At 47.7% G+C, this 22,271-nt stretch overlaps 1 protein-coding gene across 2 annotated transcripts in view; it reads right to left on the reverse strand.

Moving 5' to 3' along the window:
- Positions 1-3,160: 3,160 nt before the first annotated feature.
- The window catches only part of COLEC12 (collectin subfamily member 12), a 194,929-nt gene continuing 175,818 nt past the window's right edge, over positions 3,161-22,271 (reverse strand). For both annotated transcript variants that reach the window (XM_029066508.2, XM_039912125.1), the window contains 5 exons: positions 20,532-21,020; positions 18,805-18,941; positions 15,295-15,404; positions 6,461-6,606; positions 3,161-4,791 (listed from right to left, as the gene is read on the reverse strand). In XM_029066508.2, coding sequence (XP_028922341.1) covers positions 4,772-4,791; positions 6,461-6,606; positions 15,295-15,404; positions 18,805-18,941; positions 20,532-21,020 — 902 coding nt within the window. In that variant the 3' untranslated portion in view covers positions 3,161-4,771. The remainder of the gene's footprint in view (positions 4,792-6,460; positions 6,607-15,294; positions 15,405-18,804; positions 18,942-20,531; positions 21,021-22,271) is intronic.

Raw genomic sequence — 22,271 nt, forward strand, 5'->3', positions numbered from 1 at the left:
TTCTTCCCCGCTGAGGTACAGGGTTCATGTCTAATTCCCACCTGAAAATCCGGTCCCAGTACGCAGAACAGTGGTGTGCACATAGTAAGCACTTACTAAATACTATTACAGTACTATACTACTACGAAATACTCACCAGCACGCTGCTCCTGGCAATGCAGCTTCTCCCACTTCCCCTGCTCCTCCTCTCTATCTCTTCTTTCCCCTCAGTGGGCACTTCCTGTCTGCCCTCTTCTTCCTGAACGCTCAACTTTTAAGCTCTTGTCGGCCAGCCTACACCAACCTCCTCCTCTCAGCCCTTCAAAATCCACTGCTTCCAGGGAGTCTTTCCTTACTCAATCAAATATATGGAGCGCTTCCTGTGTGCGTAGCGCTGTACTCCACTATCAAATGTCCCTTTTTAGATGACTATTGATGGCTATTTGGTTTTTTTTTGGTGGCCATTTGAGTTTTGCCAGAGTGACATCCCATCCTTTCTTGAGACAGCCCTCTCTTCAGCACCTGCCTGTCCATTGTACGCTGATGAGCACAATGGCCTTGGAAAACCATCTGCGATATCTCCGCTCTTCTAAGGTCTCTGGCACACAATTCGTGTTTCATCATTTTGAGTTATTCCAAATACTGCGTCACGTAGAAAGAATACTGGAGATGGAGAAGCCTTATGTGGACTCTTGTAGAACTTGGGACCAAAGCCCAATTTTTTACAGCTTGCTAAGTTTTTCTGCACAGGGGGCTACGATTATTCTTATCTATCTATACATATATATTTCTGTCACATATCACCTATATTTTTATTTAGTTCATTTGTCTTCCTCAAGATGCGCTTACTATGTGCAGAGCACTGTTCTAAGCGCTGGGGTTGATACAGGGTAATCAAGTTGTCCCACGTGAGGCTCAGAGTTAATCCCCATTTTACAGATGAGGTAACTGAGGCACAGAGAAGTTAAGCGACTTGCTCACAGTCCCACAGCTGACAAGTGGCAGAGCTGGGATTCGAACCCATGATCTCTGACTCCCAAGCCCTGGCTCTTTCCACTGAGCCCTGCTGCTGAATATCCTATTTCTTCTGCCAAGACTCCCCACAGGGCCTTTCTCTGTCCTCCCAGAGGAAGGGTATTTAGGGGAAAAGTTTTCTGATGGAGATGGAAGATCAGGCTAAGGAGCATGGAAATGAGGCCTGAGGAAATGGCCTAATGAGTGCTATAATTAGTGGGGGGAATTAAAGGCTTTTGATCAATTCAATTTGATTTCTAAACCCCCACCCACAGTAATAGAAGCAGCGTGGCTCAGTGGAAAGAGCCCGGGCTTGGGAGTCAGAGGTCATGGGTTTGAATCCCAGCTCTGCCACTTGTCAGCTGTGTGACTGTGGGCAAATCACTTAACTTCTCTGTGCCTCAATTACCTCATCTGTAAAATGGGGATTAACTGTGAGCCTCACGTGGGACGACCTGATTGCCCTAGATCTCCCCCAGCGCTTAGAACAGTGCTTTGCACATAGTAAGTGCTTAATAAATACCAACATTATTATTATTATTATTAATAATATGAAAAAATGTAATTTCAATACAAAATTTTGTTGGGTTTGCCTATCCAAATGGATTTGTCGATTTACAAATTCTTCCCGATTCAGCTTTAGTTGACAAGTTAATTTGGTGTTTTTGTTTGATGAATCATCATTAACTCCATAGTCATCAGTAGAATTGGCATGTATTTTGGAATGTAATCTATGGAAGGTTTGGTGATTTTTTAATACGTCTGACTTTCTTCTGGGGGATTTCCCTCCCCTTCTAAGAAACCTTCTAGGGTAACTGTCATCCATGTTTGCTTATCTCTTGTGTTTCATCATTTTTCTTGTTCCAATATATAGGCCTCACCTCAAATCCAAAATGAGGACTTTGTTCAGTTTGGGATAGTTGCCTTTGCCCAACCCCCCCAATCAAGGAAGATTGCCTTAACATTGCCTCAGTTTCCCAAGGTAGCTGCCATGGTCAATATCTGCTTAATCATACTCTGAATTCACAGCTACCAAATAGTGTAGCCATGGTATAGAGGAATCATAAAATTACAAACTCAGCCTCCAAATTCAACAGATTTCAACCTGAATTTTTAAAAAATGATTTGCCGAATGACCTACTTTTTATATCTAAAATCCATATGCCAAGAATAAGTAATAAAGACTTCCCTTTCCACAAAGACCCGCTGTGATTTATACATTCCTTGGTTTGCTCAGAAATTTCCGCCCTGAGGGAACAGCCACTGCTTGCTGCCTGTTTTAGCTTAAACTCCAACTGCTCCCAATGGAGAGGCTGGACAAGACCGAGGATCGCGGAGAAGACAGGGATGGTTTCAATAAAGCATGTTTCCATTCTTCCCTTCCGGACCGTAAGCTCGTTGTGGGCAGGGAATATGTCTGTATATTGTTATATGGTATTCTCCATTTACAGTGTTGTGCACACGGTAATCACTCAGTAAATATGATTGATTGACTGACTGATATTCTCTGAGGCACCCCCTCATGAAGCTCATTTCCTCTTCTCTCAGCAAGTGACAGGTCAGGAATCTAAAGATTTTTCTCATTTCTGCTCAAATTAACTCCACACGGTGTGCCTAAAACCCCGTTCATGCTGCCATTGGCTATTACGTGTCCAGTGACTTATTATCGTGTCCCAAACGATCTCTTTTCGTTCAAACACACGATTCAAATCATCCTTTGCTCCCAGAGTAAAACTGGAACATTTTCTGCTTTTAAGAAAAACAGTGCCTGAGAGATGGATAGTCTTCCTAACTGCTTTTCCTTTCTGATTTATGCATCACGAGTTCCATGGTTAGTTTTCCCTCCAATAACTTTACTAGACAAATCATAACTGCTGGAAAAAAAAATGAGGAAAAATGTTTGGAGGCAGGTGGAATTCAGCTTGGGAAGTTCTTGAGCTGAAAAGGTTTCAACTTTTAATAGGCTGCACTGCAGAGCAAAACACAGAGGAAAACTTGGAAAACCCAGGGCCGGGAGCTCTGCGTCCTCCAACCGAGCTGGGGTGGGAGAGTGGAATCTTCTCAGCTGGTCCGGGCTGGAATCGGATCCAGAAGACATCCAGTCGGGGCTGGCAGGTGTCAGAGATGAAGGAGGAGATGCCAAGGTGAACACAAACCACAAGTTTTCTGGGGGTTTTAAGTTGAATTATGAGTTTATTCTTTAAAAATTGTATAGACAGCAGCACACTGTCGAGCCAGCTCCTTGGGAGCAGGAGAGAAGGGGCTCTGGAAGTGGGGATTGCTTTCTTGAGCTCCACCCGATGCCAGTTTCGACACACATCATCCCTTAGGGATCCAGGAGTGGGGAGAGGATAGGGTGGGAAGGGATCAGGGCATTAGGGCAGTTCATCAATCAAGTAATCAATCAATTAGTCATTTGCAAGAAATGGTTTTAGTGGCCTTTGGTTTGGTCTGGTGTTCCGGAATACCCGGGTTCCGGTACCACATGTGGGGAATCCAGATACAAAATCTCTTTCTGGGAATCCTGGGTTTTATTTCCATCTCCCTAAGTGACACTTTGGTTTGAGTCAATCTCTCAGCTCCCCTCAGCGTTGTGGTCCTGGGAGACCAAACTTTTCCTGCCCTCGCAAATACCACCAGGGCATTCAGAGAGCCAGTGATTCAGGCCTAGTCTGTTTCCAGTCAACTTTCCCATCTCTCCCCCACCCGAAAATAGGAGAAAGGGAAAATGGCACATAGTTGCCACCTCTGAACCCAGTCCACGATGCACCCAGGTGTCCTCGGGCCCTGAGAGGCTATTTCAGGCCGAGTCTCCTCCTCCTCCTCCTCCTCTCCTTCCCGCTCTTTTTCCTCTCTCTCCTCCTCCGCTGCGTCTTCCTTCCTCTCCTGATCTTCCTTCTCCTCCTCTTCCTCCTTCTCCTTCCCAGCTTTTTCCTCTCAAACTCAGACCTGCACAAAATCCCAGAACCATCACTGACAAGATGAGCAAAGGTATTTCACTTGAGCAACTTCCTTGGAGAATGATATATATATATATATATATATGTATGTATATGTATACATACATATATATATATATACACGTGTACACATATACATATATACATATATGTATATATATATATTTAATTTGAAAAACATTTCCTACCTCTGGGTAGAGCTAAACCTGACAAGAAACTCTATGAGTTGTTGTTAGTATCATTACTGCTTTCTTTGGCTCCAAGTACTATATTGGTAAAATGACAACTACAAAAGAGAAAAAAAATCGTATAAAGCAAATATTTTGTACAAAAATATGAAGTTTTAAAAGCTCTTAAAAGTATATTCCATATTATCAGTAAGAGATGGACTATATATATATATTTATATACGTATATCTGAATAATCTTCCTACATTTGGGATTTTAGCAAACGAAGTGTACTGTTTAAACAGTAGGTGGATAAGCTTTTCCTAGAGCTGAGTGGCCAGCAGTCTAAACAAGACTGGAATATTCCATATTTCTGAAGTTAGAACTTGCATACTTGTGCAGTTACTCATAGAGAAAAGTGTATTTGGTCCAGTCCATCGGCACTCTCCAATCGCAGGCTCTGAGAACAGGAAAAGATCCCAAGTCTTTGACGACGGTGGAAGGACAGAGAGATTCGCTGTCGAATTTTCCTCGGAACCAGTGTTCAGTGCTTTCTTTCTCAATGTGAAGGGAAAGTGATCCAATCAGCAAAAAGTATCCTCTGCTTTGGGGAACCTCCAAGACTTGTGCTTGTCTGTATTTCACAGCTATTATGACACAGAAAACTGGGCTAAAGGAAAGCAAAAGAAAGACCCGTGTTTTCATTTGGAATGACGTTAATGGAAATAATTTGATTAGGGTTAGTTTCTGGGTCCAAGCGACACGCCGTCTGAATGACAGTGCTTGGGAAATCCCAGGCTAACAAGAAGTGTTCTTACATCTCGGGGAAAATTAATGTCAAATATTTGAGCCCTTTTCTAAGTAAACGCCTGATGCTCGTTTCCTTACAGCTCACCCTTCCTTTTCCAGTTGGCCAAACTTAGCCCACATCCACAACGAAGCTTAGGTTCTTTTAAGTGAGTTGTCACCAGCAAGAAAATCTCCAGGACACAAGGAACATGTTCAGTTGAGAGGAGAGTTTAAACTAAAGGTGTGTGCGGGGGTAAGTCAGGAGAGTCCATAAAGAAGTTTTAAGGGTCAGAGAGATCATCTGGCACTTGTCTTTTCCCCTAAGGGCACTAGGAAAACCCTAGGAGATGAGATCCCCTCTTCAGCTGGCCTGTCTCCGGTGCAGATATGACACTGGGCATCTTTATGTCCTTTACTTTTCAGTGTCCAACCAATCGTTTATATTTATTGTTCGCCTATTCAGTGCAGAGCGGTATACTAAGTGCTCTGGAGAGCACGACAGAGAAACAGTGTGGCCTAGTGGATAGAGCACAGGCCTGGGAGTCAGAAGGACCTGGGTTCTAGGCCCGGCTCTGCCACTTGTCTGTTTTGTGACCTTGAGCAAGTCATTTCACTTCTCCGTGTCTCGGCTCCCTCCTCTGTAAAACGGGGATTAAGACCGAGAGCCCCGTGTGGGACATGCTCTGTGTCCAAGCTGATTACCTCGTATCTAGCCCGGTGCTTAGTACGGAGTCTGGCACATAGTAGACACATACCGGATGCCATTCAAAATAATAGTAAATAGACACGATCCCTGCCCTCAAAAAGTTTACCTCCCTCTTCCTCTGCCCCGGCCACTGAGTTTCGCAGGCAGGAAGTGGATTCTTATTCCGGAGGGACCTGAGCTGGGAGGGGCAAAAGGCAAATGGGAGGTCGGGAGAAAAGCTCCTTATTCAGATGGGCTCTGACGAGCCTCTGCAAAATGATGCCTATGATGTCACTAAATCACACTGTGGCATAACACACGTGACGTATTCATATTAAGGTCGGTCTCCCCCCCCCCGGACCTAAGCTCGTTAAGGGGCAGGAACGGATCTGCTAATTCTGTTGAACTGTACCTTCCCAAGCACTCAGTACAGTGCTCTGCACGTAACAAGTGCTCCTTAAATGATGGATCGATCGATAGATTGACATCACGTGCCTGTACTAGACGTGGTAAGCTCGTTACGGGACCGGAACGGGTCTGTTTATTCCGTTGGACCGTTCTCTCCCAAGCATTTAGTACAGTGCTCTGCACATAGTATATGGTCAATACCCCCGATGGCTCGATTGATCGATAGACATCATGCACCTGGCCCGTAGCTGCACAGGCCACCGGTGGCCACCTTAGGCACTAGCCGCCTACACATTCCGCTGCTCAAACTGGAGTCTTTGCACAATTTTCTTCTGCCACACGACAAAAAACGATGGAAGTGACTGGGATAAATACGCGATCGTAATGTCAACGCTAAACAATGATAAAACATCTTAGCGTTACATCAAAACCACCGAACTCGACATCCAAAGCTTACCTGTCTCCCTATCTTTTTCGCAAATGAAGCTGTTAATGTCCTCACACTGGAAGTCATTCCAGAGGCCGGCGTAGATTAATCCTGCACAGTCTTCCCCGGGCCCATGGCCCCGGCCCCAGTTATCCGGCTGCCCGTTTTTCCAGTTCCTTTCAACAAAAGAAAGGTGGGGGTTACAGGCACAGATCTCCGAATTCAGGATTGGAGAAGAAAACCCGTCTGGAACGGAAAGAAAACTGGGCGCGTTCTTGACGTGGCATAGTGGAGAAAGCATGGGCCTGAGAGTCAGAGGGCCTGGGTTCTAATCCCAGTTCTGGGTGACCTTGGGCAAGTCACTTAACTTCTCTGTGCCTCTATTCCCTCATCTGTAAAATGGGGATTAAGACTGTGAGTCTCATGTGGGACGGGGACTGTGTCCAACCCGATTAGCTTGTATCTACCCCGGTCCTTAGTACAGTGCCCGGCAGATAGAAAGGGCTGCACAGATGCTTCAGAAACATACTGGCTAGAGGTGTGATGCGGAAGGTGAGTTAGACATATATCTGGGGTAGAATAAATTGCAGTCATAACCCGGTGGTCTTTACAGAAACTCTTATCTACACAGAGAGTAGCACAGTATCAGTGTTGTCTTCAAAACCAGAAACACAACACCTGTCGATGTAGGTAGATAAAACTACACAAAACACACACGAACACAAACACACACAGATACAAATCATTCCTTCGGAACCCCCAAAGTTATAACAGATACTCCCTCCCTCTTCATATCCATCAGACCGCTACTCGCCCCATTTTCAGAGCCTTTTGGAATCAATCTATTAATGGTATTTAATTACTGTGTGCCGAGCACTATACCAACCGCTTGGGAGGGTCCAATACAACAGTCGGTAGACATGTTTCCCACTCATGAGGAGCTTAGAGTCTAGCGGGGGGCAGAAGCTAAAATAAATTATTAATATAGAGAAGCAGCACGGCTTAGTGGAAAGAGCACGGATCAGGGAGTCAGAGGACGTGGGTTCTAACCCTGCTCTGCCCGTGTCTGCTGGGTGACCGTGGACAAGCCACTTCACTTCTCGGTGCTTCAGTTACCTCATCTGTAAAATGGGGATGGAGACTGGGAGCCCCATGTGGGGCAACCTGATTACCTTGTATCTACCCCGGCTCTTAGAATAGTGCTTGGCACACAGTAAGTGCTTAACAAATTCATAATTATTATTATTATTGTAAGTGCTGCGGCGCTGACGGTGGGATGAAAAGAAGCAAGGATAGATCATGGGTTCTAATCCCGGCTCCACCGCATGTCTGCTGTGTGGCCTTGGGCAAGTCGCTTAACAGCTACTATTGTTATTATTATTATTATTAAGTACAGATCCAAATGCATTTGGGGACGCAGAAGGGAAAGGAAGTAGGGGAATTAAAGTACATCTCCTCTCGGAAGCCTTCCTTAGCTGATTTCTCATGTCTCCAGCCTATTTCTCTCCCTCCTGCATCACCTATGCATTTGAATTCTCACCCTCTAAACTCTTAGAAATTCACCTCCGCCTTCTCCCCCAACAATAATTATGATAAATTTTGGTGTCTGTTAATCTCTGACTGTGTTATAATAATAACAGTGTTGGAATTTGTTAAGCGCTTACTATGTGCCGAACACTGTTCTAAACGCCGGGGTAGATACAGGGTAATCGGGTTGTCCCACGTGAGGCTCACAGTTAATCCCCATTTTACAGATGAGGTAACTGAGGCACGGAGAAGTTAAGTGACTTGCCCACAGTCACCCAACTGACATGTGGCACAGTCGGGATTCGAACCCATGACCTCTGACTCCCAAGCCCGGGCTCTTTTCCACTGAGCCACGCTGCTTCTCATCAGAGCTGTTCTAAGCCACGGATAAGAGTTAATCAGGACCGGCACAATCCCTGTCCCACACAGGGCTCAAGGTCAAAGCAAGAGAGAGAGCAGGTGTTGAACCCCATTTCATAGATGAGGACGATGAGGCACAAAGAAGTTAGGTGACTTGCCCAAGGTCACACAGCGGACGAGTGACAAAGCGGGGTTAGAACCCAGGTCCTCTGACTTCCAGGCTTGTACTTTTTCCACGAAGGCATGATTATGGACCCCTTTAAACTCAGTTGCGTTTAAGAAGCAGCATGGCTCAGTGGATAGAGGACGGGCCTGGGAGTCAGAAGGACCTGGGTTCTAATCCCAGCTCTGCCACCTGTCTGCTTTGTGACCTTGGGCAAGTCACTTCACTTCTCAGTGCTTCGGTCACCTCACCTGTAAAATAAGGATTAAGACTATGAGCCTCACGTGGGACATGGATTGGGTCTCCAAATGGATGAGTCTGGATCTACCCCAGCGCTTGATACAGTGCCTGGTACATAGTAAGTACCTAACAAATACCGTTGAAAAAAAGTTGCTTCCTCTATCTCTCATTTATTTAATGTCTGTCTCCTCCGCTAGACTGTAAGCTTCTTGAAGGCAGGGGTCACGTCTCTTAGCTCCAATGTGACTCTCCCTAGCTTTTAGTCCAGTGCTCTGCTCACAGTAAGTGCTCAATAAATACTACTAATTGATTGATTCCTGAGCTCCACTGACCATCTCTCCCTATCACCCAAACATGTCTTGGAGATTCCTCTCCGGTTTATATTATGCACATTTTTTCTACTCTACATCGGTGTGGAGAATGGAAAGTTGACTAAATTATTCACGTCTCCTGTCCGTTCCGAGTGTACGTCCATTAATAGTCATATTAATAATAATAATCGTGATTCTTGTTAAGTGCTTACTGTGTGCCAGGCACTGAACTAAGCGATGGGGTGGATACAAGCAAATTGGGTTGGACACAGTCCCCGTCCCATATGGGGCTCCTAGTCTCAATTCCCATTTTCCCAGTGAGGTAACTGAGCACAGAGAAGTGAAGTGACTTGCCCAAGGCCACACAGCAGACAAGTGGCAGAAGCGGAATTAGAATCCATGACTTTCTCACTTCCAGACCTCTTGCTCTATTCACTATGCAATGCTGCTTCTCTAGGTACATTAGAAGAAGCAGCGTGGCTCAGTGGAAAGAGCCTGGGCCTCGGAGTCAGAGGTCATGGGTTCGACTCCCGGCTCTGCCACTCGTCAGCTGTGTGACTGTGGGCAAGTCCCTTAACTTCTCTGTGCCTCAGTTCCCTCATCTGTAAAATGGGGGATTAACGGTGAGCCTCACGTGGGACAACCTGATGACCCCGTATCTCCCCCAGCGCTTAGAAAAGTGCTCGGCACATAGTAAGCGCTTTACAAATACCAACATTATTAATTATGATTTTTCCAGAGGAAGATACTATGAGGCAATTCCAGAATGTACACTGAGTTCTTAATTTTTTCTACAGGTTTAATGGAATTTGCCCTATTTTTATGGTATCTGTTAAACCCTTACTATGCGGCAAGCACTGTACTAAGCGCTGGGGTAGATACAAGAGAATTGGGTTGGGACAAATTCCCAGCCCACTTAGGGTTCACCGTCTCAAACCCCATTTTACAAGTGGGGTAGACTGAGACGTAGAGAAACTGAGTGACTCGCCCAAGGTGACAGAGCAGACAGGTGGCGGGGCCGGGATCAGATCCCGGAGCCTCCGACTCCCAGACCTGTACTCTTTCCACTAGGCCAGGCTGCTTCTCATTTTGTATCTCATATTCAGGGTTGCGACTGCCAAATTATATACTGTTAAATTGAGTTAGCTTTCCGCCATAGGGACTACACAGCTCATCTCTGTTACTATAATTCACAATTTGATCCCCAGGAGTTCCTCGTTTATCCCTTTTGTTGCAAAACGAGCGGCAGAATATGCGTCCCGTGGCTGGGACGCAAAGCAACGGCTCTCCGGAGAGCCCTAAACGGGGCTAAATGAGCCCTCCGTGTTAGGGGGGGGTCGAGTTCCTTCAAGTGAACTTGCCGTGGAAACAACTGCCCGCTGCCAGATGCCCCCCGTCATTCTCTCTTCCTAAATCACACCGTCTCCCTCGAGTCTGGAGGAGGGGAGAAAAGTTCTATCTCGGGGGAACTGGCTCGCTCGGACCTGTTCTCACTCAACACATTCCACCCGTGCCGGGAGCGCGCTTTCGTGGAAGAGGGGATTAGTATGCGATTTTCCGGGAGTCCAAAACCGCGGCGTTCTTCCATCTGGAGCAGTGGGTGGCGGGGTAGAAATGTGGCCTGGGCCATGCCTCTTCTTTGTAAAACCATCTTTCCGTCCATCGAGGGAGGACGCTTACTCTCCCTTTTCTCTTCTCATCTGAATCTGAGAAAGTCCATCTCTCTCTCAGCCCACAGGGGTCCTGAAAGAAGGCGGAACTGGGGGAGCTGAGGGAGCTTCAACTCTGCCCCTGAGGGTCCGGCTCTGCCCGACTCCCTCGGGATTGGGTCACGACTGGACTCGAAGCAGTCGGGCCTGGTGGAAAGAGCACGGGCCTGGGAGTCAGAAGGACCTGGGTTCTAATCCCGGCTCTCCTACTTGTCTGCTGCGTGACCTTGGGCAAAATCACTTCACTTCTCGGTATCTTAGTTCCCTCATCTGTAAAATGGAGATTACAGACTGTGAGCCCTAAATAGGCAGGGGCTGTGTCCGACCTGATTACCTTGTATCCACCCCAGTGCTGAGAACAGTGCGTGGCACGTAGTAAGCGTTTAAAAATACCACAGTTATTATTATCCTTCATCCATTCAATCGTACTTAATAATAATAATGATTACAGTATTTGTTAAGCATTTACTATGTGCCGAGCACTGTTCTAAGCACTGGGGTAGATACAAGGTCAACAGGCTGTCCCACGTGGGGCTCATGGTCTTAAAACCCATCTTACAGACGGGGTAACTGAGGGCACAGAGAGGTTAAGTGACTTGCCCAAGGTCACACAGCAGACAAAAGGTGGAGCCGGAATTAGAACCCACATCCGCTGACTCCCAAGCCTGCGCTCTTGCCACTAGGCCCTGATGCTTTTGAGTGCTTACTGTGTGCAAAGCCCAGTACTAAGCGCTCGAGACCGTAGAATATAACAATAAACAGACACATTCCTGGTCCACAGTGAGCTTACAGTCTATTATGATCGTCCAGATCTGGGCCCCGGGAGACGGGGAGCCATATTTCTGCGGGGCCTATGGGCTGCCTCACTTAGGGATGCTCAGGTCACGCTAGGCCCCAGATTGGGATGAGGGGCAATACTGGAAACTACCCCCAGACTACCCAAGGTTCAGGTCACGGTGAAAGTGGACTCCTCTCCCCTGCAGACCGGATCAGAGAAGCAGCGTGGCTCGGTGGAAAGAGCCCGGGCTTGGGAGTCAGAGGTCATGGGTTCGAATCCCGGCTCCGCCGCTCGCCAGCTGTGTGACCTTGGGTAAGTCACTTAACTTCTCTGTGCCTCAGTTACCCTCATCTGTGAAATGGGGATTAAAACTGGGAGCCCCACGTGGGACAACCTGATCACCTTGTATCCCCCGGTGCTTAGAACAGTGCTTTTGCACATAGTAAGCGCTTAATAAATACCACCGTTTTAATTTAACTACACTCGGTTCTCACCAAAGGACACGTTTTCACTAGACATTTTGGGTAGAACAGATGTCAAAATTAGGGAATATTCTTCCAACGAGTGTCTGTCTGGGTCTGGATGTAGACCAATGTGGCACTGTATGCGTCCATGTGCCATAAGATGTCAAGTGAGTACTGAAGTGAAAATATTTGCTCACAAGAGGTTCTGTCAGAGCACGGTCTCTGTGTTATGCAGCTGAAGCCGCACGGCCTAGAGGAAAGGGCATGGGCCTGGTAGTCAGGGGACCTGGATTCTAATCCCAGGTCTTCTACTTGCCTACTGCATTATTTAGGGCAAGTCACCTAACTTCTCTGGGCCTCGTTTCCTGAGACTGTACAGTGAGGCTGCAGTACCCGTTCTCCCCCATGATGGAATATAAATTCCACGGCTTAGTGCCAAGAGCTTGGTCTTGGGAGTCAGAAGTCATGGGTTCTAACCCTGGCTCCACTACTTGTCTCCTGTGTGACCTTGGGCAAGTCACTTCACTTCCTCTGTGCCTCAGTTCCCTCATCTATAAGATGGGGATGAAGACTGTGAGCCCCACCTGGGACAACCTGATCACCTTGTAACTCCCCCACTGCTTAGAACACTGCTCGGTACACAGTCAGCGCTTAACAGATACCTACATTATTAAACTCCATGTAGGACAGGAATTGCGTCTGACCTGACTGTCTTGAATCTAACCCAGCACTTGGTAGAGTGCTTGGCACATAGTAAGTGCTTAAAATGTACCACAAATATTATTACTGGGAGAGGTCATCAAACTTTTATCTGGGCATCACAGGCCCAATTAGCCTTCTTCTCTCCCTTCCAATTACTGCATTGCTCCTACTCTCCCCCTTTGGCCCATCTATCAGCAATATTGACTGAGCACTGACGGCGTGCAGAGCACTGTACTAACATTTGGAAGAGTACGACAGAAGCGGAAGGCCCAATCCTGCCTTCGAGGAGTTTACAATCTTCCACATATCTCCTCTAGCTTTCCTTGTCCCCCTAGTCCTCCGTACCCCACGGCAATTGACCTCGGTCTCTTATTCTTCACTACGCAGGGGCCCATTCTGTCGGAAAGTTCTGGGCTTTGCCGCTGCCTGCAAAATGCAGAGAATGTGCTGCCATCGGAACCTTCAAAGCCTAGAGGTTGGTGGTTCTAGCACCGCTGATAATGATAATAATTGTGGTATTAAGCGCTTACTATGCGCCAGGCATCGTACTAAACACAGAGGTGGATATAAGCAAATCGGGTTGCACACAGAGGGCTCAGATGCTTAATCCCTGTTTTCCAGATGAAGTTACTGAGGCACAGAGAAGTGAAGTGACTGGCCCAAGGTCATAAAGTAGGTAAGTGGTGGAGCTTGGACCTTCTGACTCCCAGGCCCGTGCTCTAGCCACTAGGACACACTGCCTGGAACAGGGGACCAGAGTCCTCGCTTCTAGGGTGGGGACCCAGGGCATGGAGCGTCTGGAGTCGGCAGGCGACAAGTGCCAGGTTGTTGGGAGGGGTCTATTAAGGTGCCGGGCTTCCGAGGGAGGGGGATAAGAAGGGATAACAGGGAAGGGCTAGCAGACCCTCTCAGCGAGCCCTTGGTCTCCTCCTGAGTTGACAGTAGTGGAGGCGACAGCCGGCAGCCCAACTGAGAGGCCTAAGAGGAGAGAGCCCGGGCCTGGGAGTCAGAGGACCCGGGTTCTAATCCCGGTTCTGCCACAGGCCTGTTGTGTGACCTTGGGCAAGTCACTTCACTTCTCCAGGCCTCAGTTACCTCATCTTTCAAATGGGGATTCAAAACCCGGTCTCCTTCCTATTTAGATTGTGAGCCCAGGGAGGTATAAGCGAGTGGGTCTGAGATATCTTCCCAGCGCTTAGAACAGTGCTTGACACATGATAAATGTTTCATAAATACCCCACTTATTATTATTAAGTGGGCAGTCAAATGTCTGCCTTTCTCCTCCTCTAGATTGTAAGCTCAGGGTGAGCAGAAAGAGAGTTACCAACTCTGTTGTTTAAAACTCTTCCAAGCATTTAGTACAGTGTCCTGCACTCCGTAAATGCTCAATAAATGTGATTGATTAATTGTATTGTACTCCCCCAAACACTCAGTATAGTGCTCTGCCCACAGTAAGTGCTCAATAAATACCAATATCAATAAATAGAATGATTGATTCTATCCACCCAGATTCAAAATGGAAAGACTGTCCTCAGTCCAGGAGCCATTTGGCTAAACCAGTGCTTGTCACATAGTAAGCACTTAACAAGGCTTAGAGGGATTAAAACTTCACTGGAGTAGCCTGATGCGATCCTACTTGCTTGGCCCCACAAAGCAGAGCCTCCATCACAATTTCTCCAGTGGAAATATCTATTCTAATAATAACAATAGTAATAATTATAAAAACTGTGGCATTCATTAAGTGCTTACTGAGTGCCAGGCACTGTAGCAAATCGGGATGGACACTGTCCCCGTCCCATGTGGGGCTCACGGTCTCATTTCCCATTTTACAGATGAAGTAACTGAGGCCCACAGAAGTGAAGCTCAAGGTCACACAGCAGACAAGTGGTGGAGCTGCGATTAGAACTCATGACCCTCTGACTCCCAGGCCCATGCTCTTTTCACTATGCCATGCTGCTTCTCAAGAGGACTGTGTCCCAGCCTACCATTTCTGCCTCTCTCTGCAGATCCTCTAGACTGAAAGCTCCTTGTGGATGTGTCTGCTAATTCTGTGGTACTGCACTCTCCCAAGCGCTTAGTACAGTGCTTTGCACATAGTAAGCATTCAACAAATACCATTGTTGACGATGATCATCTGCTATTTACCTACAAATCTGAACTAACTCCGTGAACTGTAACTTTCCCTTTTCATTCATTCTTTCATTCAATCACATTTATTGAGCACTCTCTTTCCCCTCTCTTTCCCATCTTCTGGGCGTGGGAATTCACTGACTGGATGCCATGAAATTTCATTCCTGTTTCTTCAGTGAATGCTGAGCACTGCACTTGCTGGCCAGAACACCTAGATTCTCCCCGGCTGGGTCTTCCCATCTCCACAGACCTTCATTTGTTCACGGACCGGTAAGCCCATCTGCCTCGGCCTCTACGGAGAGAGAGGTCCGTACTATGGACTTGTTCATTCCAAGCGCTTAGTACAGTGCTCTGCACATAGTAAGCGCTCAATAAATACTATTGAATGAATGAATGAAAGGTCAAAGGGCGAGAGGGGCGGGGGAAGCCCGCGGGGGCGAGGGAAGGGGGGGAATGGGGAGTAGCACGGCCCAGACTCACGTGAATTCCGGAGCGCTCCCGTCCAGCCACTTCCACTCTCCTTCTCGGTCTGAATCCGTGAGGCCTATCCAGAGGCTGTCTCTCCCAACCATTTGCTTTTTGATCCATTGCTGCAAAATAAATTAGGCTCCGGGGTATTAGGGCAGAATTCTCATCAGAAGAGAGGGTGAGGGAAGATGAAAATAAAGGACAAGGAAGTCAGTCAATCGATCGTATTTATTGAACGCTTTATAGTGTGCAGAGCACTGTACTGAGGGCTTGGGAGAGTATCCCACAGTGAGCTCATGGCTTTTAGGAATCTGACTTCAATCATTCAATCGTATTTATTGAACGCTTGCCGCATGCAGAGCACTCTACTAAGCGCTTGGGAGGGTCCAATATTAAAATAAACAGACACATTCCCCGTCCTCAACAGGCTTGGTTGCAAATCAGATAAGGCCAGCCCCACCTCTCCCTCTTTCCCCTTGTTAGTTGTCCATTCTGTTTTCCCAGTTTCAGAGCCAATCTTTCTTTTCTTGGGAGCAGGGATACGATTCATTAATTGATTGATTCCCTCACCCTCGCTTCGGAGGAGATCGACCTGGTGATTGGGGCGATGCCATAAATCCCGCCAGGTTGTACCCCTGGTAGCTCAGCCTTCCGGCCCTGCCCTTGTTCTGTGATCAACCCATGGCCAGCTGCTTTGGGAGGCTCAGGGACCGATACGTGTGAAACTCCCTGCACTTCTCCCAGGAAACGGCGTTTTCCATCTCCTTTTGACCCCGTATCCCACATCCCTTTCATGGCCTAGTGGATAGAGCACGGGCCTGGAAGTCAGAGGAGCTGGGGTCTAATCCAGGCTCTGCCATTTGTCTGCTTTGATGAGGTGCCTCAGGTACCTCATCTGTAAAATGGGGATTAAGACGGTGAGCCCCATGAGGGACTGGGTTCAGACTGATAAGTTTATATCTACCCTAGTTCAGTGCCTCACACAGAGTAAGTGCTTAACAATACCACAAAAAAACCCTAAACCGGTCCCTCCTTTCCTCATTCCCAAGGGGAACTAACAGAGAGAAAACTCTCAGTTGCCCAGCCTTCCTATGGCTTTCGTGGCCAAGGTTTACTCATGATCCTCCAGTCGCGATGCGTGATCCTCTCACATCCTTTGCCTCAGCATCCCCAAAACTCTAATTTGGGGCAACTGGAAAGGATTCTTGTGTTTTCCAGGTAATAAGGGCTTGGTGGACCCGAGCTCATCCCCTTTCCCAGAGAAGGAAAATCCCCGCAATCCCCTGACTGTCTTAGAGAGCGATATTGCAAATGTTCACTCCATTTCACTTCCCTCACAGGGCTGTTTCAACCTAAAGCAGAAGCCTGCAGTCGCAATTGTGCAGTGACCCCAGCTTTCTTAGATCTCTTCTGTTCCTTGGCTCGGCTCTTGTTTCCAACACTTCCACCCTGCAATTCCTCTCCTCATAAGCCCTCTCTAGATCTCATCTTTCTTCTCCAGTTATTGAGGAAGCAGATGGGTGATTTTATACCTTCCCCAAGGCCCGAAAAGACCCCAGTTCTCCAGACTCCTTTTCTGTCTCTAGGACTGGCCCCCCTTCCAAAACTTCAAGGGATATATTGAGTCCACCGCTGCCCCACTCAAGCTATTCACACCCAATTCAAGGGGAATAATAATAATAATGATATTAATAGTTATGGTACTTGTTGAGCACTTCCTAGGTGCCAAACGCTGTTCTAAACCTGGGGTAGATACAAGTTAATCAGGTCTCTGTCCCACATGGGGCTCACACGCTTAATCCCCATTTTACAGATGAGGTGACTGAGGCCCAGAGAAGTTAAATGATTTGCCCAAGGTCACAGAGCAGACATCTAGCCGAGCTGGGATTAGAACCCAGGTCCTTCTGACCTGCTCTATCCACCAAGCCATGCTGCTTCTCATTTAACTGTGCAATATTTATTTTCTTTCTTAGGTAGAGCTCTTGTTGGCGAAGGATTTTTAAAGATACTCTTTTCAGTTCCTCTAAGTTGATACTGACCAGAATTAAAATATCCTATTTACCGTCACCGAGAGAGCCAGCCTGTGGGTGTTTTTAAACAGGCAGGGAAGCAAATCAGCAGGTACCTTAGGGATATTGGCTGGAACTTTATTAGCTGCAGTCAGTCATCCACTACAGGCAGCTTGAAAGTCCAATGCATAATAAACAACCCACCCAACCCAGGGGACCGAGGGAAAAAGGGAGACTTCCCCATCATCGGCGAGTCAGAAGATGTGAAAGATTCAAAAAAGATTTGAGATTCATGAGAAACAGTGTGGCCTACTGGATAGAGCAGGGCCTCTGGAGTCAGAAGGACCTAGGTTCTAATCCCAGCTCTACCACTTATCTGTGGATTTACCTTGGGTAAGCCACTTAACTTTTCTGTGTCTCAGTTATCTCGACTGTAAAATGGGGATTAAGATTGTGAGACATGTGGGACATGGACCGTGTCTCATCTGATTAGCTTGTATCTACCTCAGTGCTTAGTACAGTGTCTGGCACATTGAAAGCTCTTAAAAAATACGAGAGAGAGAGCGAGCAGCAGGATGAGGAAGAGGGGGAAGCAGGAGGAGGAGGAAGAGGAGGGGAAGGAGATCCTTAAGGGAGAGTCTCCCATCATCGGTGAGTCAGAAGATGGGAAAGATTCAAAAGAGAAGTAGGAGGAAGAAGAGGGGAGGGGGAAGAAGTGGGAGAAAGGAGATCCTTAGGGAGCGAATTTATCAATTCTGTTGTACTGTACTCTCTTAAGTGCTTAGCAAAGTGCTCTGCGCACAGTAAGCATTCAATAAATACTACTGATTGATTTAGGAGGAGGAGGATGAGCAAGAGGAGGAGGAAGGAGAGGCGGAGGAGGAAAAGGAAAAAGAGGCGGAGGAGGAAAAGGAAAAAGAGGAGGAGGAGGAAAAGGAAAAAAGGAGGAGAAGGAAAAGGAAAAAGAGGAGAAGGAGGAGGAGATCACTGTGAGAACTAGAGAAACAGAGGAAGCCTGAGGCAGAGAACTTGGAGAAGACTGTTTTCCCAGAAGCCTTGAATCCAAAACCATAACCACAAATGTCTCTGGCTGGTTCCTCTCCTCCAAACCAATCATAAGCAGCTGCAGTTTTCTGCTTCATTATAGCATTACAGGGTTATATTATATCACGTGAGATTATATTAGCCTTGCAAATGTTTTTTTTAAAAAAATCATTAGTTTCCAGAATATTTAATTCTGTCTGCAAAATCTGCCCTGGCCCACTCCGTATTTACCAACGTTAAACCAGTAAGCATACTACAGTTTATCAAGGGTCAATTAGCCACGTTTGTTAGAAACCCTCTTCATTTAGCTGATACATTAATTTTGTCTACCTTTTTTGCCTCAGCAGTCTAGTCACTATCCCTTCACTCCCAACACCAGTGTTTTCCATTCTCCAATAATCAAGCCCTTTCCAGCTCCCAAATATCATTCAGTCATGACGTTTTCCCAATCAAGGATGAGATTCCATACCTGCTCCTCTCTTGTGTTTATGAAAACCAGATGTGAAGACCTCTCTTCACAGAATAGTTTTGCATCATCAAAAATCTCTTTTTCGGTTGCAAAATAATAGCATTTGTCTGTGAAATTCTTCCAGTGAGGAGGACACCCTGAAAGAAAGAACATTTTCTGTTAAGCACTAATTTGAAAATAAGCTGCAATGAACATTTCCTTTTATACCATCAACATTGTGTTTCGGAAGCGCAAAGCAGAGATTCATGGACTCTTCTGAGGCCCGAGTGGCCAAATCCATCGTGAAATACATAGTGCGGAATGTACTCGGGTTCTTAATGCAGGGCCAAAGCCCAGAGCGGGAGATATCTGTGGTTGGCTACATTGGACCCAAATGAAAATAATAACTGTGGGATTTAAGTGCTTATTATGTACCGGCTTCCATACTAAGAGCTGGGGTGGATACAAGCAAATCGGGTTGGGCATAGTCCCTGTCCCACATGGGGCTCACAATCTGATTTCCCATTTTACAGATGAGGTTCCTGAAGCCCAGAGAAGTGAAGTGATTTGCCGAAGGGGTCACCCAGCAGATGAGCGGCGGAGCGGGGATTAGAACCCAGGTCCTTCTGACTCCCAGGCCCTTGCTCTACTCACTAGGCCAAATCTACATCTGATGGAGTGTGGGGCCAGAACAACCAGGAAAGCCCAGATGTGACTCTGGGCCTGGTCTCCACATGAAGTCTGAACCCAACAGTATTGTACTCTCCCAAGCGCTTAGTACAGTGCTCTGCACACAGTAAGCGCAAAACAAATACGATTGAATGAATGAATGAATGTAAAGAACTAGGATTGTAAGTCGCCCGAAACGGCAAGAGTGAGAAGAACTCGGTGGTGGAACTGGGCTCGGGCAGAAGGCCCGGGTGCCAGCCCAACAGAGGCGCTCGGGGCAAGTTCTGCCGGAATTAACAGTGGGACCCCGACACGAGCCCGTGTCATCACGAGGTGAACTAAAGCCCCACTGAGGGACCAGAGGGTTCAGACTGAATGCTGCCGGAGGGATCTGAGGGAATTCTTCGACACCCGGAGCAAAGAGAACCAAATGACAGGGAGAATTACGCATCTGCCGGTTTCACCGTTTAACGACGGAAGCACAAGCCGTCGGAGGGCTGGACCCAGCTAAAAAAACAAAATCTAGGCCACCTCATCACATTTAGAGAGAGTAACACATGTGCCCGAGCGACACCGCGCCGTAGTGGGGTCCGTGGGAGCAGCAGGGGCCTCCTGTTTTCCCTGTGTGATGCTTTAGTTGCGGTTGGAGTGCGGGCAGCTGGAGCGATAGAGCTTTCTGTCCTAACCCCCGGAGGCAAAAGGTCACAAAATTCTTCATTCTCCATTTCTCCAAAATGGAGAAGCAGCCTGGCGCAGTGGAAAGAGCATGGGCTTTAGAGTCAGGGCTCATGAGTTCGAATCCCAGCTCTGCCACTTGGCGGCTGTGTGACTGTGGGCAAGTCACTTAACTTCTCTGGGCCTCAGTTCCCTCATCTGTAAAATGGGGATTAAGACTGTGAGCCCCACGTGGGACAACCTGATTCCCCTATGTCTACCCCAGCGCTTAGAACAGTGCTCGGCACATAGTAAGCGCTTAACAAATACCAACATTATTATTATTATTATTATTATGTCACGGGAGGCCAGGCACCAGAGCCCGGCAGTGGCCCGCTCATCGCCTCCCCGGGGCCCCGACTCACCATTGTCCTCCGGCGCCGCGGTCGGTTCTCTCTGCAAGGCTTGAGGGACTACGACTCCAGCCGGGCCAGGGGGACCGGGAGGGCCCTTGAGCCCAGGTAGGCCCGGTACCCCTGGCAGGCCGGGCAGGCCCCGGGGTCCAGGCACGCCGGGCTCTCCCACAGTTCCCTGCAGTCCTTGGAATCCCGGTGGGCCCTGAGGGCCGGGAGGACCATCCTTGCCGGCGGGGCCCGGTGGGCCGGGGTCTCCGCTGGGCCCCGGTAGGCCCGTCTTCCCGGTGGATCCTTTCTGGCCTTTGGAGCCCGGGGAGCCTCTGGAGCCCTTCCCGCCTTTTTCCCCGGGAGGCCCAATGGGCCCGACCGGGCCTTTCTCGCCGACGGGCCCCGGAGGCCCGGCCTCTCCCTTCTCTCCCTTCTGTCCTTTGTTTCCGGTGGGACCCAGCGGCCCTTGGGGGCCCCTGTCACCTTTGGGTCCCCGTGGACCGGGAGGGCCTGAAACGTTGCGAAAACAGAGAGAAACAAGAGACGACAGAGTTGGTTCAATCGCACTCAAGGGTAAACACATTGAACGACTGCCCTATACGGAAATGAATCATCACGGGGATCCCACCTTCTCGGAGAGTCAGAATACGGAAACGAGAATAAACCCAGGTCGAGAAGGCGGTTCACGGTACCTAGCGCTCTCTGCCCTCTCCTGCATTTTAGGCGGAGGCAGACTGCTCCACCCACTCGACCTCAAGGCCGCTCTAGACCGTAAGTTCACCGTGGGCAGGGAATGTGCCTGTTTATAGTTGTACTGTATGTTCCCAAGCGCTCAGTAGAGTCAACAAGTGCTCAATAAGTACGACTGAATGACTGCGATGAATGGAGCGGGGAACGAGGTGAATATTAGGCAGCCTTGCAGGTTGTCTTCTGCCAGGACTCATTCGATCGATCAATGGTATTCATTGAGTGTGTTCTGTGTGCCGAATACTATACTAAGCAATACGACAGAATTGGTGGACACGTTCCTTGCCCTTACCGAGTTTACAGTCTAGAGGGATTAGAGCCGTACCGCTTACTAAGAGGGGCCAGGAGCCTTTCCTTGGAGGGGTGGATGTTCTGTATTCATTCATTCAGTCGTATTTATTGAGCACTTACTGTGTGCAGAGCACTGTAATAATAATAATGATTATGATATTTATTAAATGCTTACTATGTGCCAAGCACAGTACTAAGCGCTTGGGAGAGAACAATACAACAATAATGAGACACATTCCCTGCCCACAATAAGGGGTACTCCTGGCTGGGAGGGGGTGACCCCATGTTCAGATGAAGCCAGGGTGACTGAGAACACTGGAATTACAGTGTGAATTGGAAGAGGTTGAGGGCCTTACCCAGAGCAGAAATGAAGATCTGGGGAAAAAAAGAGATTTCAATTTATGGCTAGCTTCCTCCAAATCCCTTCTTTTTCTTAACATCTCTGCTAACAGCTGTGACTCCAATCACTTCCTTGAACGGGTAGGCAGATTCTTCTGATGCCAAGTGGTAAAAAAACACAATCCGAGGCTTTAGCCTATTAGATATCAGATTTCGCAAAATGACCTTGAGACAAGGATGATGGCAGAAGTCTTAATTTTTAGGACAGGCTTTAAAGCTCGGGTTTCGATAATAGCTAAGGTAGCTTGTATAAAGTGACAAATGTCATCAGCAGTAAGGATTTAGTGAACACCTATCCGCAGGTGCATTGAAAAGCACAGCAAT

This window comes from Ornithorhynchus anatinus, chromosome 5, assembly GCF_004115215.2.
Source record: "Ornithorhynchus anatinus isolate Pmale09 chromosome 5, mOrnAna1.pri.v4, whole genome shotgun sequence".
Lineage (NCBI taxonomy): Eukaryota > Metazoa > Chordata > Mammalia > Monotremata > Ornithorhynchidae > Ornithorhynchus > Ornithorhynchus anatinus.